Here is a 26652-nt window from a genome sequence, read left to right as displayed (position 1 = left end):
TCTATCCATAATGTCTACTCAATACTCAAAAAAAATGCTAGTTTAGACTTAGTTCGCAATTAGTATCGCAATGTTCATATTCAATTCACTGGCTATATGAGCTACAGGTGGTACACACTGCAGTCCGTTTGTGGTCATCTTTTTGACTTAACTACTCGCAACACACACAATGCAGGAGGAACTCAGCAGGCAACATCTATTGAAAAAGGTACAGTCGACATTTCTGGCCCAGACCCTTTGGCAGGAATGGATGTGATTTGACTTAACTGCTGTTAGTTTTAACATGTTTAATATTTATACTTCTAATTGGGTGGTGGGGTGGAGGTACGTCTCTACCAAAGGAGGTGTGAGGCGCTCCTTCCCTCTGTTAGCCTGCAGGTCACCCTTGGGCAAGGTAGAGCACCTGCTTAGTCCCTCTGATCAGGGTCACGTGAAGCCATGGCAGCAGGTGATGGATGGTCATTTGAGCAGCTGGTGAACATCACCAGTCCTGGTTATGTGACCACTGACACCAGGCAGACAATCTCTGAAGAGTATCGATAACGGCTGGGGTCTCTCGTCTTGTGAAGACACTGCCCAGAAGAAGGCAATGGCAAACCACTTCTGTAGAAAAATTTGCCCAGAACAATCATGGTGATGGAACGACTACGTTCGCCCATGTCATATGACACGTCATATAACAAACGAACAAATTCCCAATTCTGTGGCTAACCCATTCATTAAAGCATACATTCTTTGTTGGTGTCATTCTGACCAGTGACTTGGACATCCAAGCAGCCAGCCCTCTATCTTCAATAATAGCTAGTCCAATTCTAATTAAAATTGAACCCATCTCCCAAGCTATTCAAAGGTACCCGAATTATTATCCAGAGGTTGCCACCTCTAGTTTAAGGTATTAATTTATACTTTTCCTAACTGTATTCCTGTCCTTCTGAGTCAGTGTCCCAAAAATAAAATCAAATTCAATCATTACATAGAAAATGCAGCTGGTTTTACCTTTACGAGTGTTTTCTGGGCTGGAGATGGCACCTGGCATATTCTTTGTGGCTGGATTGCGGCAAATAGCTATTACAGGCCCAACATTTCCTGGAAAGTGTTGAAGAAAATTCATTGTGAGGCTTTAAATCATAAACGAGCATCAGTTCAAATACATCCATTAAAGAATTTACCTCAGCAAGAATAAGTTAAAGTGTGGTCCTTGAACGTGGAGACACAGCTTCCTGTTGTGCAGAAGTCTGGAGCTATGGGCCAGTTTATAAATAAGGCACCATCAATTTAAGGCAGATGACATGATTTTTTGTTTTCTCTCATGGAGTTGTGAGCCTTTGAAATGATCTTCAAAGGGCAGTGGGAAGTAGAGTTTTTGAATATTTTAAAGGCAGAGAGGATAGGTGTAAGCAAGGGCTGAAAAGTTAGCAAGGGAAGTAGAGATGAGTTTACAATCAGATTATCCATGGTCTTATTGAATAATAGGTTTGAGTGGCCAAACTGTCTTAATTCATATGCCTGTAATTTATAGAATAATATATCAGACATACAAACTCTGTATCAACAGCATTCATTCCCACAGCCAACCAACACTGAGACGTTCCATTCCTTATCTCAAGGTGTAAGGTCACATTTATAAAGTATTGTGAAGGCTTTTCAAAGCTTGAAGGCTTTCAGCTGTTTTTCCATGTTCATTAAGTCTCTTGGATGCATTTAAAATAACCCAAAAGCAGATGACAGCAGTTGAAAAGGACAGATGAAACCAAGCAGATAAACTATATAGGTTAAGGTAAACAAAATAAACTGTTTCAAATAAAGAGGTCAAAATAATTTAATTGAAGTTAAAATAAACAAGAAAGTTCAGCTGAGATGAATGTGTAAAATGGTTGGCTTAAAATAGTTATAATAAACAACTTTAACAATTGATTAATATATGTTAACTTGCAGGTAAACACTTTAAATACATCTGACATTACAGCATGAACCCAGCTGTCTCTATGAATAATCATGCCTTCTAGTTCAGCATAATTAGCAGTAGTTACTATGGAAACACAGGGAAACAAATTATGGGCTTTTGGGAGGGAGAGATATTTAAAATGGAGGCAGCAACTTGATCAGCTGTGTCCTCTAGCCTCCAGAGGTTTGAGGAGGCACAGATCGGTAGTCCCCGTCCCCCTGCGCCTATGCTGTGGGATGAAACAAAAGAGCGCATAAAGAGTAACTTCGTTATTCCCCATCTCTCTCCAACAGTCTCCTCTCAATGCTCTCACACATACCCATTTTTTAAAAAAGAAAGGCACTACCAGAGATAATGAATTAAATATCTTATAAAATAATGTATCTGAAATAAAACTATACCTGTGAGAATCCCTGCAGCATCCGACGACCCTGTGACATCTGTCTCAAAGGCCGAATATCTTTCAAGATGGTGAGCCCTCACAAGGCTTCAGGCCCTAGTGATGTATCTAGCAGGGCACTGAAAACCTGTGCCAACCAACTGGCGGGTGCATTCATGGACATCTGCAAACTCTCACTGCTGTAGTCGGAGATTCCCACCCACTTCAAAGGGGCGACAATTGTATCAATGCCCAAGAAGAGTAGAGTGAGCTACTTCAATGACTATTGACAACAGTACTCACATCTACTGTGATGAAGTGCTTTGAGAGGTTGGTCAAGGCTAGTGTTAACTCCTGCCTAAGCAAGGACCTGGACCCGATGCAATTTGCCTATCGCCACAATAGGTCGACAGCGGATGCAATCTCACTCGGCCTTGGTTCACCGGACAATAGCAGCCTATGTCAGTCTGCAGTTGATTAATTAGAGTTCGGGGTTCAATACCATCCCTCAGTACTAAGCACCAAGCTTCAAAAGCTGGGCCTCTGTACCTCCCTCTGCAACTGGGTCCTTTACTTCCTCACTGGGAGACAACAGTCTGGGTGGATCGAAAATAACACCTCCACCTGACAATCAACCCATGAACTACTCTGTCAAAATTGTGGGGCCAGTAACAGCTCAAATGCCCTCTATAAGTTTGTCGAAGGCACAACTATTGTTTGGAGAATCTCAGATGGTGACAAGGAGGCCTACACAGGAGTGAGATAGATCAGTTAGTTGAGTGGAGTCGCAACAACAGCCTTGTCAGTGAGACCAAGAAATTGATTGTGTACTTTAGGAAGGTGGGGGGGTGATGCACCATCAATAACTCACACTGAGACGTAAGGCGAGATATCGGCTTTTATTGACTGAAGAAGGAACCAGCAGTGAGTGACCATCATATTACATCCTGGAGAATGAGGCAGAGGATCAGACCTCGATCGCCTTTATTCAGGGGCCTGTGGGAGGAGCCACAGGAGCAGTCAGCAGGGGGCGTGTCCAGACAGGCACATAGTTCACCACATTCACCCCCCCCCCCCCTTGTTTAAAAGAGTCCCCATGTGGCGAAGTTTCTTATAGGTCAAGTCTATCAGGTGGTCGAATCTGTCGCTGCGATCTACGTAGCACCGGCTGTGATTGTACCGATGCTGGCAACATTGGTGATTGCACAGGAGACGGAGGTTGTGCTGGTTCCAGCTCATGCATGTGCGAGGCACCTGGTATATAAGTGTCATGAGGAGTCCATGTAGGGCCTGGTGAGCGCGGTGTCACCCCGGGTACAGGGTTCATAGTTACCGGAGAGTGTTCAGGGTAGTGGTCTGCTGCACCTGTGGGCGCCAGGTCGCGGATGGAGACCATGTCCTCCCGCCCATCAGGTAAGACCACGTAAGCATATTGGGGGTTCGCATGTAGAAGGTGAACCCTCTCCACCAGCGGGGAGTATTTATTGCTCCTCACATGTTTGTGGAGCAGCACTGGCCCCGGGGACATCAGCCAAACTGGTAGAGTGGTCCCAGTGACAGACTTCCTGGGAAAAGAGAATAGGAGTTCGTGAGGGGGGGGGTGGAGCCACCATCCGACCACCTGGGCCCTCCAAGGGCTTGTGCTTGGCTCAATGATCCCCTCCCTGAGCAACCACTGCACCGGTTTACAGTCGGGGTCAGGTTGGCGAACAGCGGCGGGGGAGGGACCTCGAGAGCGGAGAGACTGCACGTGGTGTCGGTAGCGCAGCTGTCATGTTGGATGGGATGTGTGTGTCGCTGTGTGTGTGTGGTCAGTGGTGATGAAGTCCCACAGAACTGAGGATTCCGGACAGTGAGTGGTGGGAGGGGCCCGTCATATACCATAGTCACACTTTCGAGATGGCTCTGGAAGTCCAGCCCCAATAGCACAGGTGCGCACAGATTAGGCATGACCAGTAGCGCAAAGTTCCGATATTCTGTGCCCTGCACCACCAATGTCGCTACACAACCCGCCCGGATGTCTGTGGAATATGACCCAGAAGCCAAATGGATCTTCTGACTTACCGGCCGTGTTGCGAGCCCGCAGCGTTGCACTGTGTCCGGGTGAATAAAACTCTTAGTGCTGCCCGTGTCAAACAGGCATCTAGTCCTGTGCCCCTCCACCCGGATGTCCATCATGGACCTTGCAAGCTGGTGTGGGGCACTTTGGTCGAGAGTTACAGTGGCCAGAATTGAATCGCCGTCGGGGTACCCGGTAAGCATCAGAGGGTCAGGGGCGGGGGCGTGCTGACGCCGACAAAGATGGCCGCCCACATGCGGGGTACCCGGTCAGCATCGGAGGGCCGGGGGCGGGGCATGCTGACGCCGACAAAGATGGCCGCCCACATCCGGGATACCCGGTAAGCATCGGAGGGTCGGGGCGGGGCATGCTGATGCCGACAAAGATGGCCGCCCACATCCGGGCATGCAAGATGGCGGCCCCCACGTTTCACCCGCAGCGCTGCACTCCGCTCGCAGTTTAGACTTACAGACCTTGGCGAAGTGGCCCCGCTTTCCGCAGCTGGAGCAGGGCGTTTCTCGCGCTGGACAGCGTTTACGAGGGTGCTTTTGTGGCCACAGAAATAACAAAGCACAGGCTTCTGACGGGCCACTGCCGTGGTCGGGTTTGGGGAGCTCGTGGAATCGCGACTGGCAGCGGTGATTTCGCTCGCGGGAGCCGGCGGTGGCGGGGTCTGAGGTGTCCACGGAACCGGCGGTGAATCGCGTGACTGGACAGCGTCGGTGTAGTGCAACGCAGCTTCCAGAGCATTGGCCGTCTCGATCGCCGAGCGTAAGGTAAGATCGGGGTTTTCCAGCAGCCGCTGGCGCACGTACACTGACCTCAGTCCCGTCACAAAGGCGTCTCGCATCAGCAGCTCCGCATGTTGTTCTGCCGTGAGCGTCTTGCAGTCACAAGCTCGGACGAGTGTCTGTAGTGCTTGGAGAAACTCGGCGCTCGATTCTCCAGGCCGCTGTAGCTAAACGATGTCTTGCGTAGACGGTGTTCGCCGGCCGCAGGTACTGTCTTTTGAGGGCGTCCAGTGCCCCTTCGTAGGTCGGCAGGTCCCGGATAATGGAATAAACTTTTGGGGTGACCCTCGAGAGGAGAATTCTGTACATAATGGCAGGGTCAGTCGCACGAAGCTCCGCCAAGTATGATTGGAAGCATGCAAGCCAGTGTTCAAAAGCAAGAGCTGCTTCAGGGTCTTGAGGGTCCAAATCCAACCTTTCCGGATGTAAAACGGTTTCCATGTTTTAAAACTTCCAGTCAATAAAATTGATGCACCATCAATAACTCACACTGAGACGTAAGGTGAGATATCGGCTTTTATTGACTGGAAGAAGGAACCAGGAGTGAGTGTCTATCATACAATGTCCTGGAGACTGAGGCCGAGCGTCAGGCCTCAGATCGCCTTTATACAGGGGTCTGTGGGAGGAGCCACAGGAGCAGTCAGCAGGGGGCGTGTCCAGACAGGCACATAGTTCAGCACGGGGGTTGGGGGGGGGGGGGGGGGGGAACGACACACACCAGCCCTTATCGAGGGATCAGCAGTGGAAAGGGTGGGCAGTTTCAAGCTCCTGTGTGTCAACCTCTCTGAAGATCCATCCTGGGCCCAACATATTGATGCAATTACAAAGAAGGCACAAGAGCAGTTCTACTTCATTCAGAGTTTGAGGAGATTTGGCGTGTTACCAAAGACTAGCAAATTCCTACAGATGTACTGTGGAGAGCACTCTCACTGGTTGCTTCACTGCCTGGCGTGGAGGCTCCAAGGCACGGGATCGAAAGAGGCCTTAGAGGGTTGTGGACTCCGGCTGCTCCATCATGGTTACAGCCCTCCCCACCTTTGTGGCCATCTTCAAACTGTGGTACCTCAAGAAGGTGACATCCAGCATGAAGGACCCTCATCATCCGGGGCATGCCCTCATCTCATTACTAGCATTAGAGAGGAGCTGTAAGATGCACACTCAATGTTTTAGGAACCACTTCTTACCTCCCTGCCATCAGACTTCTGAACAGTCCATGAACCTTACCTTATTATTTTGCTCTCTTTTTGTTATATATTCTTATCGTAACAGAGTAATTTTTATGCATTGCACTGTGCCACAGCCACAAAACATTTTGTGACATATGTTGGTGATAATAAACCTGATTCTGAATAGCCTACCCAATGGCCAAATTAAAAAGTGCAAGAAATTACATTAATGTTTTCAATCCTTGGTGAAGAGGGTTAATGGACCTGAAGCATCATCTGTTACTCTCTCTAGATACTGCCTGACCTGCTGGCTATCCTCAGCATGTTCTGCTCTTAATTCAGATTAATAGCACAGGCAGATTTTTTTCCTCAAGGCGTCATTAAACTGGGCCGGACAGATCAATTGTCACTGTTCTGGCACAGAACAGTGTTATGGTGTCAGTTTGTTGGCAGTGGAGCATTCACCCCTCTGGTTCTTTTCAGCCCCTGAGGTCATCAACCTCACTGCTCAATGCCACTTTGATCAGTAGCTGAGATGGCAACGGTGACCCACAGCAACATTTTACGGGCAGCTTACAAAACTTCTAAATATATTGCTACTGAACTACTCCCACTGCAACCTGCAGCCTGTAATTTCCCTTTAAATTAGAGATCTGCAGAGATGGAAATCCGAGCAACACACACAAAATGCTGGAGGAACCCAGCAGGCCAGGCAGCATCTATGGAAAACGGGCCAAAACGTCAACTGTACTTTTTTTTTCCATAGATGCTGCCTGGCCTGCTGGGTTCCTCCAGCATTTTGTGTGTGTTGCTCGGATTTCCATCTCTGCAGATCTTCTCTTGTTTCCCCTTAAGTAATGTACTTTTGAACCATCTAAACAACTAGCGATTTCACAATCTTCCGAAGAACTTGGTAAACTAATTCTCAAGCAAGCAGACAAAGGTACATCGCCACAGCTGAAAGAGAGAGAGCAGGGGAGGACGCCAAGCCAGACTAAAACAACAGAAAAAGAAACTCCTTCTACCCAACATCTTGTTAGCAAATGTATAGTCGCTGGAAAACAAGATTGAGGGCCCAAGAGGAAGACTGTCGTAATGGAGGGAAATGAGGAATTGCTGGGTTCTGTGTTTCATGGAGACATGGCTCACTCCAGACATGCCAGCAAGACCTGAGGGCTTCTTGATAAACAGATGGACCAGACCGCTGATGCAGAGAAGGCGAAAGGCGGGAGACTGTGTTTCATGATAAACTTTTTGTGGTGCTCGGATGCAGCAGTCTTGTCACGTTCTTGTTCCCCCGACCTGGAACATTTAACAGTTAAGTGTCGACTGTTCTACTTGCTAAGAGAATTCTCTTCTGTGAACCTGCCTACAGCTTACATACTGCCAAAAGCCAATGTTAATTAGGCACTTGAGATAGTCAATGCTGCCATCAGCAAACAAGAGACAACCTACCCCGACACCTTTCAAATCATTGCCAGGGACTTCAATCAGACTTGTTTGAAGAAATTTCTGCCCAATTATCATCAACGTATAAACTTCAATACAAGGGGTCCCAACATGTTTGACCACTGCTGCACTCCAATTAGGAATGGTTACTGTTCCATGCCTAGTCCGCATTTTGGCAAATCTGATCATTTGGCTGTCCTTCTCCTACCTCCATACAGGTAGAGGCTAAAGAGCAAGGCCACAGGGATAAGGACAACAAAGAGGTGATTGCCGGAGGCAGGGGAGCAGCAATGGGATTGCTTCCAGTCAGTAGACTGGGACACGTTCAGGACACAGAGAATCTGATTGAATACACCACAGTTGTCATGGACTTCATAAATATAGTCGTGGATGAGTGCATTCCCACAAAAGCATTCAGAGTCTTCCCCAACCAGAAGCCCTGGATGAACCATGAGATTCACAATCTGCTGATGGCCAGATCAGTGGCGTTCAGGTCTAGCGACCAAATAAGGAACAAGAGGTCCAAGTACGACCTCTGGAAAGCCATCTCATGTGCAAAGATGCAATTCCAGACCAAACTTGAACCACTGAAGCATCCAGCCCAGATGGGGTACCTGGCTGAGTACTAACGGCCTGTGCTGATCAACCGGCTGGTGTGTTCACCAATATCTGTAACCTCCCATTTCAGCAATCTGAGGTACACACCTGCCTTAAGCAGGCTTCAATTATACACGTGCCAAAGAAGAAAGCGATAACCTGTCTCAATGACTTGTCCAGTAGCACTTACATCCACGGTGATGAAGTGCTTTGAGAGATTGGTGATGAGATATATTAACTCCTGCCTGAGGAGTGACTTCAGTCAGCTCCAATTTGCCTGTTATTCACAACAGGTCCACAGCAGATGCCATTTCATTGGCTCTTCACTCAATCCTGGAGTATCTGGACAGCAAAGGTGTATACATCACAATGCTCTTCATATACTACAGTTCAGCATTTAATACTATCATCTCCTCAAAACTAATCAATAAGTTTCAAGACCTTGGCCTCAATACCTCCTTGTGCAATTGGATCCTTGATTTCCTCACCTGCACACCCCAGTCAGTTCAGATTAGCAACACCATCTCCTCCACAATCTCCATCAGCACAGATGCACCACAAAGCGGTGTGCTTGGCCCCCTGCTCTACTCACTTTACACTTACGACTGTGACGCTAACCACAGCTCCATTGCCATACTTAAGTTTGCTGATGCCACCACTGTCGTAGGCCAAATCAAAGGTGGAGATGAATCAGTGTATAGGAGGGAGATTGAAAATCTGGCTGAGTGGTGCCACAACAACAAGCTCTCACTCAACGTCAGCAAGACCAAGGAGCTGACTATTAACTTCAGGAGCAGGAAACCAAAGGTCCATGAGCCAGTCCTCATCGGAGGTGGAGAGAATAGAAACTTTAAATTCCTCGGTGTTGTCACTTCAGTGGATCAGTCCTGGATCCAGCATGAAGAAAGCTCAGCAACACTGCTGTTCCCTCAGAGGTTTGTGAAGATTTGACATGACATCTGAAACTTTGACAAGCTTCTATAGGTGTGTGGTGGAGAGTATATTGACTTGCTGCATTGCAGCCTGGTATGAAAATACAGATGCCCTTTAACAGAAAATCCTATAAAAAGTAGTGGGTATGACCCAGTCCATCATGGGTAAAATCCTGTCCACCACTGAGCACATCTACATGGAATGCTGTTGCAGGAAAGCAGCATTATCTTCCATTATAAAGGCCATGCTCTCTTCTTGCTGCTGCCATCAGAAAGGTGGCACAGGAGTCTCAGGACTCACACCACCAGATTCAGGAACAGCTACAACCCCTCAACCATCAGGCTCTTGAACCAGAGGAGATAACTTCACTCAATTTCACTCACTCTATCACTGAACTGTTCCCACAACCTATAGACTCGCATTCAAGGACTCTTCATCTCATGCTTTCAATGTTTATTGCTTATACAGGCAGTCCCCGGGTTACGTACAAGTTCCGTTCCTGAGTCCGTCTTTAAGTCGGATTTATACGTAAGTCAGAACAAGTACATCCGGTATTATTTAGTGTCAGTTAGTCAAACGTTTGGCTTCGTATATAGTATGTATTTTACCTTTCTATGCATATAAAACACTTAAGAAACGTATGTATTCCAATAACTAAACCACTGCGTTGCTTAGTAATAATTGTAGCTTTCATCAGGGCAGGGCGTTTCACATGCTCCATTATTCTCACTTTATCCGTTATCCTTTAAAATTGTTCCGATCGTTGACCGACTGTAGCCTAATGCTTTTCCAATTACCAGTGGCGCTTCACCTCTTTCCAATCGCTTTATTATTTCCACTTTTATTTTCAATCGCGATCACTTCCCGTCAACGGAACAGAAACACTGCGGGTGGCAGGTACTGACCTGCGCTGGCTCCCGAGGTCCGCTGGGTCCTAAGAACCACAGCACCGATTCCCCGGGTGTTAAATTGTACTGCACTGAGACAGGTTAAATGGGACAAGTGGGGGCTGTGCTGGGTTTGGGTATTTGATCCTCCACAATATTCCGTGTGGGAATTTAAACTGGAGGTGGCAGTGTTTTTTTTTACAAGGTCGAGTTGCAAGCTCGATGTCAACCCGGCACAGATGGTACGGGAGTCACTGGATCGACATCAACCTGGCACGGGAGCGGTCTGTCGCTAAATCGAACTCGGGAACCTCCGTTCTCTAGCACGGTGCTGATCTGACTGTGCCACCAGCCGACCGGAACAGGGGGGCGGGGTCAGGGTGAATCTTACTAAGAAAAATTTAAGCCGAATACAAAGTTAAACACTCAACACAATGACAATGGCAACGACTTAAAATGGCGTACGGCATTCTCCTTCCTCGGTTCGTAAGTACGAGTTGTTCGTAAGTTGGACGTTCGTAACTCGGGAACTACCTGTATTTTTCTTTTTTATTTGCACAGTTTGTTGTTTGTCTGTCTTGTTGGGTGTGGTTTTTTGTTGATTCTATTGTGTTTCTTGGATTTACTGCGCATACCACATGAAAACAATCTCAGGGTTGTATACGGTGACCTACAGTATATGTACTTTGAACTTGATCTCCCAATTTCAATCGTCTATGTACACCTAGCCTGTAGGTACTAGATTTTTCAGATCAAATCCATGATCTTCTTAAATAATATGGTTGGGTTTGAGTGGCCTACTCCTGTTTCACAGAAGGGTGAACTAGGTACATAAACACTCAGGATTAACAGCCAGAGGAAAGTATAGGGAGGATGTATAGTGGGGGGAAGAGAGAGGGGGGGGAAGAGAGAGGGGGGGGGGAAGAGAGAGGGGGGGGGAAGAGAGAGGGGGGGGAAGAGAGAGGGGGGGGAAGAGAGAGGGGGGGGAAGAGAGAGGGGGGGGAAGAGAGAGGGGGGGGAAGAGAGGGGGGGGAGAGAGAGGGGGGGGAGAGAGAGGGGGGGGAGAGAGAGGGGGGAAGAGAGAGGGGGGAAGAGAGAGGGGGGAAGAGAGAGGGGGAAGAGAGAGGGGGGAAGAGAGAGGGGGGAAGAGAGAGGGGGAAGAGAGAGGGGGGAAGAGAGAGGGGGGGGAAGAGAGAGGGGGGGAAGAGAGAGGGGGGGAGAGAGGGGGGGAAGAGAGAGGGGGGAAGAGAGAGGGGGGAAGAGAGAGGGGGAAGAGAGAGGGGGAAGAGAGAGGGGGAAGAGAGAGGGGGGAAGAGAGGGGGGGGAAGAGAGGGGGGGAAGAGAGGGGGGGAAGAGAGGGGGGGAAGAGAGGGGGGAAGAGAGGGGGGAAGAGAGGGGGGAAGAGAGGGGGGAAGAGAGGGGGGAAGAGAGGGGGGAAGGGAAGGGGGAGAGGGGGAAGGGGGAGAGGGGGAAGGGGGAGAGGGGGAAGGGGGAGAGGGGGAAGGGGGAGAGGGGGAAGGGGGAAGGGGGGAAGGGGGAAGGGGGGAAGGGGGAAGGGGGGAAGGGGGAAGGGGGGAAGGGGGAAGGGGGAAGGGGGGAAGAGGGGGAAGAGGGGAAGAGGAGGAAGGGGGGGAAGAGGGAGAGGGAGACGGAGAGGGAGAGAGATAAATGTTGCATGCGATGGTAAGCCTGGATAGACTTCTCAATCATCACAGTCATGCCCTCACCCATGATCAGCACATGTGCAGCTGAGCAAGAATTGCTTCATTGATGATCAGAAACACAAAGTCAAGCCAAATCATTATGTACTTCACTGGGATAGTGAGAGTCTACTTAAAGCCCCAGTGGGAACAATGGAGCCACCTTGGGACTGACCAATTATCAAACTTTGAGCTTCCCTTGTCTGCAGAGCTCAGTAACTCTGCGTGTGGCAGTTATCTCCCTTGTTTTCTTGCAGTTTCAGCTGGGAAGCACACTGAAGCCAAGCTTTGGATTATCCTGTGAAGTCATGTGTATGGGATAACAACAAGGAAACTGCCTGCACAATTCCAAGTGGCAGATTCTGTAGGAAAAGCAAGTCAGTTGCTAGGCACCATGTCTAATGAACTACTTTGGAGCCAGCTGCTCAGAACTTGCCAAGGATCAGCCTTTGAAAACAGTAAGCATGCATTCTGATTTTAAACTGCGACCTAATTTCTAGCTCTGCACTGTGGTATTATAGCAGAATGGTGACGCCTAAGGACTGCTAATAGTGAGCCCTGCGCCTGTGGGCATGGGTTCTAATTTCAACCTGGCAATGTGAGGGTTGGAATTTGTTTATTAAAATCAAGAAATTAAACATTGGCGCAGGGGGGAAAAGCACCTTTTGCAAAGCTGTAGATTGTTGTTTAAATAAAAAATGCAAAATCAAGTCTTATAGGAAGAAAATCTAGTTTTATCCGTTTAGCTCCAGCCTATCACCAACACCAATGTGTTCATGCTGAATCTTAAGCAAAATCCGGAACTGCAGAAAATGAGGCCTTCAGCAGGTCAGTCATAATCATGGAATTGCAGGGCAGGCTTGACGAGCTGAGTGGCCTAACATTGTCCTATTTCCTTATGTTCTCTCTTTTCAAATGGTCTTCCATGCCGCTCGGTAAATGGCAGGCAACACAAATCATAACCGCAAGATAGTTTTTTCCCCCCGACTTGCATTATTTCCTTATCTTCCAACATCCTCTTCCTAGAATGATATCACCTACCTTCAGTTGCCTAATACAAATGGCTGTGTCCAGCGGCTGACACTAGATTATGGGAGCCCAGACAGTGGTTTCCAAAGACATTAGCAAATTTTGACAGCTGTACCATGAAGAGCATCTTGACTGTTTATTTCACCACCTGGTATGGAGGCTCCAATGCACCAGGATCAAGAGAGATATTGGTGGGTTGTAGACTTTGCCAGCTCCATCATGGGCACAGACCTTGCACCAAAGACACCTTCAAAAGGCAGCGCATCAAGGTGGCATCCGTCATTAAAGACTACTCATGACATGCCCTCTTCTCATTACTACCACTGGTGAGGAGGTACAAGAGCCTGAAGACGCACTCTTCTGAAGGAACGGATTCTTCTCCTCTGCAAATTTCTGAATAGCCCATGAACACTCATGGGTGGGCAGGCTATGGGTGGGGCTATTTGTAAACAAATGATCAGGCAAGTTGGAGTTGACTCCCTTAGTACAACAGGCTGCTGGCAATCACCAGACTAAGTGAAGAACTGCGACCCTACGATAACCTGCCTTTGGGTATGCAGATAATCAGATGATTCAGATCCTCTTTGGAGCGATGGAGAATGAAAAGCAACTTGATAGAGGTGTACAAGATGATAAAGAGGTATAGATAGAGTGGACAGCCAGAGACCTTTTCCCTCAGGAAAAGTATCTGGCTATCCACTCTGCTGTATATATTTCTTTTTATTTACATAGAGAGTGATATGCACTGCCAGGCAAGGTGGTAGAGGCAGATACATCTGGATCATTTAAGAGACTCTTAGATAGGTACACGGATGAAAGAAAAATGAGAGGGAAGCATTAGATTGATCTTGGAGTTGGTTAAAAGGTCAGTACAACATCACAGGCCAAAGAGCCCATACTGTGCTGTAGTGTTCTATGTTTAGTTTGCTGATGACACAAAGGTTGAGGGTGTTGTGGATAGTCTGGAGGGTTGTCAGAGGTTACAGTGGGATATCGATAGGATGCAGAACTGGGCTGAGAAGTGACAGATGGACTTCAACCGAGATAAGTGTGAAGTGGTTCATTTTGGTAGGTCAAATTTGAAGACAGAGTATAATATTAATGGAAGTGTAGAGGATCTGAGGGATCTTGGGGTCCGTGTCCATAGGACACTCAAAGCTGCTGTGCAGGTTGACAATGTTATTAAAAAGGTGTATGGTGTGTTGGCATTCATCAACAATGGGATTGAGTTCAAGAGCCGTGAGCTAAAAAAGACCCTGGTCAGACCCCACTTGGAGTACTGTGCTCAGTTCTGGTCACTACCACCTCACTACAGGAAGGATGTGGAAACCATAGAAAGGGTGCAGAGGAGATTTACACAGATGTTGTCTGGATTGGAGAGTGTACCTTATGAGAATAGGTTGAGTGTACTTAGCCTTTTCTCCTTGGAGTGACAGAGGATGAGAGATGACCTGATAGAGATGTATAAGATGATGAGAGGCATTGATTGTGTGGATAGCCAGAGGCTTTTTCCCCAGGGCTGAAATGGCTAACATGAGGGGGCATAGTTTTAAGGTGCTTCGAAATAGATACTGAGGGGATGCCAGGGGTAAGTTTCTCACACAGAGAGTGGTGGGGGCATGGAATGCACTACTGGTGGCGGTGGTAGGAGTGGATACAATAGGGTCTTTTAAGAGCCTTTTAGATAGGTACATGGAGCTTAAGAAAATGGAGGACTATGCACTAGGGAAACTCTAGGCAGTTTCTAGAGTAGGTTACATGGTCGGCACAACATTGTGGGCTGAAGGGCCTGTAAGGTGAGGTAGATTTCTACATTCTGTGTTCTATTATTGGAATTTAATCATATTTATACACAGTTTTATTTCTCTTTATAAAATGTTACACAGTATCATAATATACAGTATGTATTTCTCAGATAAGCTTAAAGGGACTGCAGAAAGCATTGTGGAAGAAGGCACAGGAACTGAGGCCAAGTGAGCTGGAAAGGACCACAGGAACTGGAGCTCCTGCGAGCTGGATTGCATGCAGGAGTCGAGACACTGGTGAGTGGAAGGAAGACGGGAACGGGAGCCCTGGCAAGAGTGTAGCCAACATAACCTGGTGAGCCAGATGCCAATCATTCAGCATTTCCAAATGGTCAGATAGCAAACTATCAGAGTTTTACAGTGCTGGAAATACTACATTCAATGGCCACTTTATTAGGCACCTCCTGTATTTAATGGTAATGGACTATATTTTTGAGTGACTGAATTTTACATATGTGCTTGCTATATTATATTGGCTATAGGTGTCTTGTCCTATGTATGACTGTTGGTACTGTGTTTTGCACCTTGGCCCCAGAGTTACACTGTTTCATTTGGCTGTATTCATGGGTATTCATGTATGGTTGAATGATCATTCAACTTGAACTCTGAACTATGAACAATGTTCATGGTCCTTTACTGCTGTGGGCCATCTACTCTTAAGTTCAACATGCTGTTCTGCGTACTACTGTAACACGTGGTTATTTGAGTTACTGTCGCCTTCCTGTCAGCTTGGCCGTTCTCCTCTCTCATTGATTAAGGCGATTTTGCTCACAGAACTGCTGATCACTAGATGTTTGTCTTTTATTTATCGCCCCAGTCTCTGCAGCTTCTGAGATACTCAAAGCACCCCGCCTGGCACCACCAATCAATCTGCAGCCAAAGAGCACCTTTCCTCTCCATTCTGATGTTTGGTCTGAACAGCAACTGAACCTTTTAATCATGTCTGCATGCTTTTTATGCATTATATTGCTGCCACATGATTGGCTGATTAGGTATTTGCATTAATGAGCATGTGTATAAGTGTACCTAATAAATTCAAACATCAGACAATGAAAGCCGGCAAGGAATCATATCCAGTGGGGCTCCCAACACCTTGACACTGCACAGAGAAGGAAGAAGCACCAAGAAAATTCCTTTTGCACCAGACACTTCCCAAGCCACAGGATTCAAGTGCTCACCTTTATTACAGTTTTTATCCCAGAACTCTTCATATGGATGCAGGTAGGGTAGCATTTTCTGCGGTAACTTTGTAACATCCTGACCAAAGCTGTTGATGTTGTTTCTGTTTATGTTGTTCTTCAGCAACGGCAAAGGGCTGTGGTCTGGAGTCATCTGGACACTGCAGTTGGAAATGGTGGAGTGCTGCAGCGTGCCGAAAGTTTTCAAATCTTTCCCTTTAATATCGGTGCTGAATGTCCCATTCAGGCTGTTGTCAGACAACAGAGTGGGGCCTTGGACCCTCAAAACTGGAGTCTTCTCAAATGAACCTACAAGGGAAAGAGGCAGGTTCATCAATGAACAGCCCAAAGCTTCTCAATCCACTACCAATTACCACAGCAGAGCAGTGTAATGACCAGTTTGAGCCAATATTCTGCCACTAAATGTTGGTGGCCACTGTCCTATTTGGTTTCTACCAAAACATCCAATGACAATGGTTGAGTGTTACTTTTGGGAGAAAAAGTAGGAAATTTCTTGAGCAAGAACCTGACCTATAGCCACTTCAATAATGTTTACCACTAACCAAGGAGGAACTATGCCGAACAGAGATAATGCAAAGGTACAACATCAATTAGGTCATAGGGAGTTATGGAAACTAGGCCCTTTGGCCCACCAAATCCATGCAGACAATCAAGCACCCATTTACACTAATTCCACTCTAACCTCATTTTATACTCAGCAGGTCGGGCAGTATCTGTGGAGGGAAACAGTCACGTGTCGGATCGAGACTCTTCATCTGAGCACATCAAGTGCAGATGATGGCTCTCAGCCTGAAACATCAGCTGTTCATTTGCCTCCATAAATGTGCCTGACCTCTGAATTCCTCCAGCATCTGCAGCCACCTATCTCTCTCATTTTATCCTTCGCATGTTCTAATAAGTTCCCTGCAGATACTACCATACACTTACTGGCAATTTACAGTGTCTGAATTAACCGACCAACTTGAATAGCTTTGGGATGTGAGAGGACCCAAAGGAAACCCATGTAGTCACAGAGAGAAAATGCAAACTCAACATACAATATCAGAGGTTAGGACTGAACTTGTGCTTCTGGAACCATGAGAAGCAGCTGTACCAAATGCACTACTGTGTCCCTCATTGTTCTATCCTCTATAACAAATTGTCAGTCTCATCAAACATCCCCAGCTGAGCATCCATTAAGAAGCATCATGTGTTAGTGATTTAGTTCCAAACATAGGTATAGCAAATATTTGTGTCCACCAAAGGGTTAACGCTGGAGGATGGACAACTTGAAACACCTTGATTCTATCTAACTACTCCAAATTCATGACAAGTGAAACCCACAGCAAAGCCTCAAGTTTGTGTAAGAGCACCAAGCTCAAAATGCTGGGCTGGAACACTCATTCCCATTTCCTGCAATAGTCAACCTCACATCCACTGGGTTAAGCTATTCAATTCACCAGCACAACTGATAGCAAGTAGAGTTAAAAATCGATTTTGTATTGAGGGAATGGGAAAGACCAGTGTGTGACTAAAGCCAAATCAGCTCTTAGAGACCCATATCTAAGAAAGGATGTGATGGTGTTGGAGGGGGGGGGGGGTGCAGAGACAGTTTATGAGAATGATCCTGGGAATGAAAGAGTTAACTTATGAGGAGCATTTAATGGCTCTGGGCCTGTAATCGCTGGCCCTTCGCATTAAAAATGTGAAGGAGGATCTCATTGAAGCCTACTGAATATTGAAACACCTACAGTGGATCGATTGGATGTGCAGAAGTTGTTTCCAATAGTAGAGCCTCAGAATAGAAGAATGTCCCTTTAGAACAGAGATGAGGAGTTTCTTTCACCAGAGGCTGGTGAATTTGTGAAATTCATTGTCACAGACAGCTGTGGAGGCCAGGTCACTGGGTATATTTAAAGCAGAGGTTGATAGGTTCCTGATTAGTAAAGGAGTCAAAAGTTAAGGGGAGCAGGCAGAAGAATAGGGTTGAGGTGGAAAATCAATCAGCTATGATGGAATGGTGGAGCAGGCTCAATGGGCCGAATGGCCTAATCCTGTTCCTATGTCTTATGGTCTAAACCTCTTCATGCTAACTATTACCACACTGGACACCATGAGCACATGGTTTCTAGAGATTCATACACTCACGCATCACAAAATGGCTATTCAGACTATGGTGCTTGAAACAACCCCTTTTGGTGAATGCAAGTCGATAGACTGAAGAGACCCTTACATTCTGTACTGCTCTATTTAAAAGTCTCATTCACCAGCTCCTTCCTCCTATTATTCTCCCTTTCCAGTAATATCCAGTTCCCATTTGAAAGTTGCCACTTATGAGTATATGCATGATTGTTGGTGAAAAATACTTGTCTTAAGGCTGTCATCCCTTTAAGGATTGAATGTTTTGACTACCTGCTCTCTGGGCAGCAACAATGCACGTAGAATGTTCCAGAAACAGCCTATAAAGAGCCTCTGAATAAGCTCTACGCGCTGTGTCTGAGCTCCAAATCCCATCCACCCACTAAGCATGCACAGTTTACACCACTGAATCTGCATATAAAACCATTTCATGCTGTATTCCGCATCAAAACACCTCACTGCGAGAAAGAAAAAAATCCTCTTTAATCTCCTTTTGCCATTCATCTTAAACCTGTCAGCATTGGCTAACATTTCCCCAATCACAAAGAGTCATAGAGTTGTTCAACACAGTAAGAAGTCTGTGCTGATTTTGTGCCCAGCTACGCTAGCCCCATTTGCCTGGATCAGGTCTGTATCCTTCTCTGCCTCTGAAACTCAGTGACTGTATCTTATTCTACCACTCCTCCAGCAGCGGATTTCAGACCTTAAGCCCACTGTGTGAAAAAAAAATCATCCTCCCCTCTCATGGGATAAAATGATGTTTATGTCTCTTGTAATTTTAAATATATTTATCAGGTCATCTTTCAGTCTCACTTACACCAGGAAAAGCTAGTCCAGCCTATCCAATCTCCATCCATAACTAACGTCCTCCAATCCAGGTGATATCCTGGTGAACCATCTCAACGTTCTCTCCAGCATAGCCACATCTTTCTGATAGTGTGGCAGCAAGAACTGCACACAATTTTCCAAGAGCAGTCTAATTATTGGTTTATATAATTGCTATATAACCTCCCAAGGTTTATATTATATGCCCTGACTTATGTAGGCAAACATCCCAATGACTTCTTCACCACTGTATCTACCCTTGGTACTACTTTCAGGGAGCTACGTACTTGAACCCCAAGGTCCATTTAACATTCATTAGTGCCGTACCACTTGCATGACTTGCCCCTATTTAAATTCCCAAAAATATGTCACCTCATACTGTTGAGCATTAAATTCCCTCAGCCAACTTTCTCCCCAACTTTCTATTTCATCTATATCCTATTGTAGCCATTGACAACCTCTCGTGCTATCTGCACCACCATCAGTTTTTGTGCCATCTGCAAACTAACCAGGCCTCCCACATCCAAGTTATTAATACACAATCACGAGCAAGGAAGGTCCATCATAACTTTGGACATTCTCTTCAACCTCCACTTAGCAATCTCAGCAGTAAGAGAGTGAGAGAAAGCTGGTGTATTTTTGGGCTCAGCAGGCTTGAAGAACAAATGCGGCTTTGCTGTAATACGCTTTGCGCACCACTCTGCAGATCACTCTTACCCATTTCTCGGTACGTCTGATTCTCCCAACTGTGCAGCCAGAGAGGACGGGTACTGCTGGCGCTGAGGTTCTTGGAGCAGCTGTTTGATTTCCAAGAGTTTGACAGCCAAGGCGAATCAATGAGGTTCATCCTGGATTAAAGCAAAAAGGTTGTCAGGTCAGCTGCTTTGTGGCTGCTGGGCTGGTTTATTTTTATTGCCACTTGTAGCAAGCACATCCTACATACTGTTCACACAGATCAGAGTACTGAGGCAGAACGAGGTAAAACGATAACATTGAAGAATAAACAGCTACAGAGAGAAGTGCAAGACAGGTAGGCAATAAAGTGCAAGATCAGAATGAGATAGTTTGTGAGGTCAAGAGTCCATATCATCCAAGAGGTCCACTCAAGAGTCTGATAAAAGCAGGACGGAGCTGCCCTTGCTCCTCGTTCAGGCTTTTGTATCTTCTGCAGGATGGGACAGGGAAGAAGAGAGAATGTCCAGTGTGGGAGGGGTCTTGGATTATGCTGAGTGTTTTATTGAGGCGGTGAGAAGTATAGACAGGGTTCGTAGAGGGAAGACTGGTTTCCATGGTGCTGAGCTGTGCCTACAATCACTCTAGTTTCTGACCGTCAGGCCACATGCAGAGCAGTTGCCATATCAAGCCATTATGATTCCAGATAGGCTGCTTTCTATGGCCAACAAATGCAAGCACATCAAAGGACACGGTGAAAGGGCAGGTATATGGGGTTGAGTGGGATCCAGGATCAGCCGTGACGGAATGGCGGAGCAGACTCGATGGGCAGAATGGCCTAATTCTGCTCTTGTGCCTTATGGTCTACACACTCACCCCATCCTGGTCCGGCTTACCTGTGCTTGATGATAATGTCTTCATTAGCCAGCCGGAACATGCCTGCAGTGCACAAATAAACATGAATTAGAAATGGCCCTTCTCCACGCGGGACTTCTAGGATAGTCTGGCCACGTTTTGTGCCGGGTGCACTTTCCTCAGTTTGTACTTATAAAATCAAGATAGCACTGCTCAGTGCCGAGTTTTGCAAGAACAATCCAATAGTTTGCACTGCCCTGGCTCTTGTTACACTGCAATGTCCGGTCAACAGATTCCAACTAGAATGTGGATAAAATGCAACAGTGACGCACTCTAGGTTCAGTAGCAGAAGCAGGAAGACTGATATCTTGTTTTGTTACCATTTTGTTGTTGTTAAGCAATTATTAAATTTCCTATCTAAAATGCACATGAAACTGAAAAGCATCACTTCATCCATGAGTGAATTTGGCTACTACATCCACAGATCGTCAAATCAAATCAATATGATTATAGAATCCCACATGTTAACTGATGTGTTAAACAGTCTTCTAACCAAGTTATAGAGTCATACAACACAGAAATGGGCACTACGGCCCATTATGTCCAGGCAGACCTTTATTGCCCCTTTACATCAATCCCATTTCTCTGCATTAGAAGTGTATTATTCTATATCTTGCAATTACTACTGTGATAATTAACTCTGTTACAAGCAATTAGACACATGCCTGGTTTGGACAAGTGACATAGGTCCAGTATGGAATATAACACACACCTCAATACCTTCAAGGCCTTAGTTTAGAACCTGTTATGGTTCCATTTTACAGCCGCCTTCATCTTTTCTTCTGTCACTTTCAGCTTAGAGAATAAGCACTCATGTCTCAATGTTTGGCATCTGCACTGAGTCTTTATTTTAAAAGGAAAGCGGTGTGGTGAAGCATCCAAGCAGGAGTCGGTGCTGCCCCCCAGTGTTCACTCAACAGAAGACAAGCTGTATTAGTTCAACTGCAAACTACTGCAACATTCATGGACTTGGAGTCTTGGACTATATACTTCTTGTGTGACTGTATTTTACTAATACCTTATATGCGCTTGCTATCTTATATGTGCCTTGTGCTGTGTGTGACTGTTGGTACTGTGTTTTGCACCTCGGCCCCGGAGTAGCGCTGCTTCGTTTGGCTGTATTCATGAGTATTCATGCATGATTGAATGACAACTAAACTCGAACTTGAAAGGAATGTTGTGTCTGAGACACATTATCAGCAGAGATATAAAGAGCAGTCGCTGGTTCTCAAACTGATCGGGCTGCAGTCTGTTGCTTGTGCTCCACCTAGTGGTTAGTTATGGAGCGTTTGCTTCATAGTGTAGTCTGAGAAATGGTTGAGAGGATAGAGAGACATTGATGTGCATGAGTGGGAAACTTGATGGAGAAATCAGACGTTATGAGGTAAAGAGAGAGTACAATGTTTAGAGATGGAAGGTAAGAGGAGAGGAAGGGAAAACAACCCTGAAAGCTGGCAGAACACAGTGGGTCAGGCAACATCTATTGAAAGAAATTGATACTTTACATTTTGGGTTAAGACCCTAATTGGAAAGAGGGGAGATAGCCAGGATAATAGGGTAGGAGGGAGGGGGTAAATCCAGGAGGGGGAGGGGGGAATAGGAATGATGTCAGAAACTGTGAGGTGAAAGGTGGTATCAGATACGACAGGTCATACGATTCTGGAAAAAAGGGAAGGAGGTAAGCAGGGTTTCCAGAGAGAAGAATGTGTGGGTGATGAGAGGGCAATGAAAGGGAAAAAGAGGTGATGGGGCCAGTGGAAGAAGAAAAGATAAGAAGGGACAAAGGAGAGTGAACACTGGAAGTTAGAGAAATTAATGCTCATGGAAAGGAAAAGATGGATAGTCTTTAAAGGCGGAACATGGGGGTGCAGAGAGACAGAAAATAAAGTGAAGAGTAAAGAAAAAAGAGATAAAGGGAATAATATGTCTTGCATTTGCTTCAAAATTATCTTCACCAGGCAAAAATAGTCAATTGAACTTAAAAGATGACCGATCTCAAAATATACAAGAGTCTAACCCTCAGGATAGTTGGGTTACATCAACCTGATTGTTCTCATCTCAAAGTTTATCCTTCCCCAAGTCTCTAGCTTTAAAGTGTACAGTGATGCTGATGATATACGGCATCAAGTCTCTCTTACTTTTGCTCAGCTTGTGCTTCTCCTGGATGTGACCCCGTCTGGTACGGCGACAGTACAAGTACACACTGAGCACCATCAGGATGACCCAGATCACACTCCCAGCACTTGCAATGAAAACCGGCCGCCTCACGAACTCCAGCACCTGACTAAAGATCGAAGACTCCGATGATGTCTCCTGACCTGAGGGGTCTAAGATTTAAAGATAATGAGTTACAGATTCACAGCAAATGGCTGTTGTTAAACTGAGACTTCTTACATCTAGAGGGGATATTCAGTGTGTTTTACAGGCATATCATTTGAACGTCCAAAAATAAAGCTTAGCAAAACTAACTTCGAGGCCTAGCATTCGGGGTCCTGTCATTGATGAGGACGGAGTTCGAGGCCTGGTGTTCGGTGATCAGCGGGTCCTAGGGTTGATGCCGAGGATCAAGGCCCAAGGGATAAAATGGAACTCTGCAAGTCAGGGCCTGTCGGACGGAGCCCCACGTCTATGAATCTCTGTGAGTCCACTGGAGTAGCCGAAGGCCCAATGTCTGCATGTCCGAGTCTAAATCCGAATACTCTCGAGGTTGGAGGCCAAAGAAGACAGCCTGGATTAGGGTTAGAGGACTGTGCATGTGCATGGGTGGGAGGTGGGGCTGGTTTTCGCTGTTGTTTTGTTGCTTGTTGTGTTTTATTCTGCTGAGCACTGTGGACATAATTTGTTGCTGCTGGAATGTGTGGCGGCACTTAACGACTTGCCCAGAGAACACCTTCCAGTGGGTTAGTTGTTAATACACCTCACTGTATTTGTTGATGTACACATGATAAATAAACTTGAATCTTGAGAACATTCTCAGCTCACTCATAATTGTGCATCACAAAATAAGCTCTTCCCACCATATCCAACAAAACCATACAACCACCACAGAGATTCATGAATTACAAATACCACTCTCTAGAGCCAGTAACCAGACAAGCGTTAAATGTTAAACCACAGAAGTTTCAGCTGGCCTCAGTGGGGCAAGTTTCCTGGTGTTGTCGTTTCTTGAACAATCAGAAATAACTGGACCATGGGTATACTGAACTCAAAGAGCTTCTATGGATTTTCAGGCAAAATTGGGCTGTTATTGGGAACGTGCTTGTGGTCGAGTGATGGTGCTGGATTGTAGTGAGAAGTGTCAGGAGAGATAGGGTGTAAAAGACAAAAGGAAATTTAAGAGGCTGTGATTCTTTTGTGGGACAAAGTAACAGTGATAACAATAAGGGCTAATATTTAACCAGGTATCCCAACCTGATAAGTAACTAGAAATGCTAGTGGAATCGACCTATGCACAAAAGAGAAATTACTAAGTTGTTCCTCTAACCTCAAAAATGAAGGCAGAGTATCAAAATGTTCAATTGACAGAGGTTCAGTGGGGTTTCAAGACCTTGGTTTGGACTTCTTCAAACTCTGTGCTAAAGGGTTCTCCATCTCTTCTTGTGTCCCTGTCATCTCAAATCCTACGATAACTCAGAAGTGGAAGAGAAAACCTAATGCCAAACCTTTGATCAGAGGGTGAGTGGGTTGTTCGTGATCACAATGATCACTGCAGGCACAAACTCTTCCACTGCGGTTTCAGCCATGGTGCAGAGACCAAGGTTTCTGTGTGCAAGTTCCATTCCAAAGATCTGAATACAAATATCTAGAATGGTGCAATGGCTACATCGGGGCAGAGGGTAGACTATACTTTCAAGTGAGATATCAAAATTGCCCCCCCTCACCATTCCCCTATTCTCATCTCCTTACCTGCCCATCACCTCCCTCTATGCTCCTCCCCCTTCTCTTTCTTCCATGGTCTTCTGTCCTCTCCTATTAGACTCCCCCCTTCTCCAGCCTTTTATCTCTTTTACCAATCAACCTCCCAGCTCTTTACTTCAACCCTCCCCTCTCTCTGTTTCACCTATCACCTACTACCTTGTACTTCTTCCTCCCCTCCCTCCACCCTCTTATTCTGACTTCTCATCTCTTTGTTCCAGCCCTGATAAAGGGTCTTGGCCTAAAGCGTCTATAGTTTACTCTTTTCCATCGATGCTGCCTGGTCCGCTGAGTTCCTGCAGCATTTTGTGTGCATTACTTTGATCTCCAGCATCTGCAGATTTCCTCTTGTTTCTGATTATCAAACTTAGATCCCATCTACTCCCAAAAATGCATGTAGAATCTCTCATTACATTATTCAAAAAAGTATACTGAAGTGGTTCCTGGTGCCTAGTCCATAAGCAAATGGGAAAACATCAGATTCTGCGATGAACAAATTGGCTGTTGCATTTCCTAGATAGTAATTAAAATGTTGTAGAACATCGTTGGGTCATGAAAGGTGCTAAATATAGTCTTCCTGAGCTGGCAAACATTTTTTTCCCCTGGTTAGTGAATGAAAATCAAAACAGAAATGCAGATGCCAGAAATCAGAGATAAAAAGTGAAAATGTTGGAAACACTCAGCATGTTATTCAACATCCATGGGAAAAAAAAGAGGTAATTTGAATTGACTTTATTTCTTACATCCTTCACATACATAAGGAGTAAAAAAAAACTTTACGTTACGTCTCCATCAAAGTCAATATTTCATCAAAGTCAAGAAAGTGATGAAAACAAGTCTGAAGGAGGCAAGAAAGAACAATGGGGAGATCTCTGACCCTATCAAACATATTTTGTTGGTCCTAACTATAACTCAACACCCACAATGTAAAGTTAATTTGTTCTGATGAAGGGGCTTCAACCTGAAGCAGTATTTCCAATTCTCCTTCTATTTTTCTTGACAAGATATAATGATTTTACTGTTCTAGTTCTGTCATATTGTTTGCTATTCGGCATCTATCTTGAAGGACCCTCCGCATCCAGGACATACCCTCTTCTCATTACTACCAGGAGGGTGGAGATATAGGACTCTGAAGATGTGCACTCAACATTTTAGGAGTAGTTTCTTCCCCTCCACTGTCAGATTTCTGAATGGGCCATGAACCCAAGAACGCTACCTCACTACTTGGCTCTCTTGCTCACTTTTTTTCTCTTGTTGTAACTTATAGTATTTTTATGTAATTTACTCTACTGCTGCAAAAAAAAACACATTTCCCAGCACACGTCAGTGATAATAAACCTGATTCTGATTCGGAAAATTCTCCCCTCTGATATCATTCAGTGCTTGCGTTTGTTAGTTTTATTGTATCGTAGTTTTAACAGGGCTGCTCATGTAAAATGGGTTTGGGACTATTGACATCATATCCTGGGAGACTGATGGAGATAAATGAGGGAGCTGACCATGTAATGCATACAATTCCTGTTTCCCTATTTTCAATCGAGTATCCAACATGATGTGAAATAACTCTTGTCTCAACCCTACACTGTAAAATGAATGATAAATGGTTGTTTTCTGCTCAGCTCATTATAAAGCCACAGAACAGCACGGAGAGAATCAACAATGAATAAATGAATAGATTTTTCATTATTTAAAAAAAGATGAGATTGCTGCATTTAATAATCACATAATAAACCTTTTCATGACTTGTGCAGGCTCTAATCTATCCCCTGTGAGATTAGAATTGCCCAGGAAACTTCAAACATGTATATCATGCAAGCAGCATTTAATATCCAGCTGAAGGAGCTGAAAATATCAGACAAAAGTCTCGTATTTGTGCACAGAACATCACACAACAACATTGAGGTACTTCCCAAACAATTAACTGTTACCACATGGTCACCCGGTCACACAAAAGATGGCGGTTTTTAATCTTTGTACGGGAACATCACGAGGGTCACGAATGACCATTTGCTGTTGCTTGCCAAAAGAGATGGGTGCAAGTGGAAGGAGAAGGAACAGCTTTAAGATGGCTTGCTGAGTTGGTGGGTGGAGTTACTACAGGGGGAGGATGAAGAAGGGAAGGAAAGTTGCTGATCAGAGGAAGGGGGTCCTGGTTGAGGAATCAGTCTCCTACTCAGTAGGGTTGAACTCTAGGGCTATAGAGAGTTGGCAGATGCTTGCACCTCTTTCGCTCATTCTGCAAAATCCCTCCCGTGCACCTCAACTGTG

The 26652-nt window shown here is 45.7% G+C and overlaps 1 protein-coding gene across 2 annotated transcripts in view; it reads right to left on the bottom strand.

The window, feature by feature from the left end:
• robo4 (roundabout, axon guidance receptor, homolog 4 (Drosophila)) overlaps nt 1-26652 on the bottom strand; it is a 115930-nt gene that overhangs the window by 25814 nt on the left and 63464 nt on the right. The window contains exons 11-15 of one of the 2 annotated variants that reach the window (XM_059957272.1): nt 22608-22796; nt 20451-20493; nt 19600-19730; nt 15919-16227; nt 997-1086 (exon numbers count right to left, since the gene is read on the bottom strand). In XM_059957272.1, the coding sequence (XP_059813255.1) occupies nt 997-1086; nt 15919-16227; nt 19600-19730; nt 20451-20493; nt 22608-22796 (762 nt within the window). The remainder of the gene's footprint in view (nt 1-996; nt 1087-15918; nt 16228-19599; nt 19731-20450; nt 20494-22607; nt 22797-26652) is intronic. The other variant, XM_059957273.1, reaches the window with a different exon arrangement.

Source organism: Hypanus sabinus, chromosome X2 (assembly GCF_030144855.1).
Source record: "Hypanus sabinus isolate sHypSab1 chromosome X2, sHypSab1.hap1, whole genome shotgun sequence".
Taxonomy (NCBI): Eukaryota; Metazoa; Chordata; class Chondrichthyes; order Myliobatiformes; family Dasyatidae; genus Hypanus; species Hypanus sabinus.
Note: the sequence above shows the minus strand (reverse complement) of the source record. Positions and strands in the feature narration are given on the sequence as shown.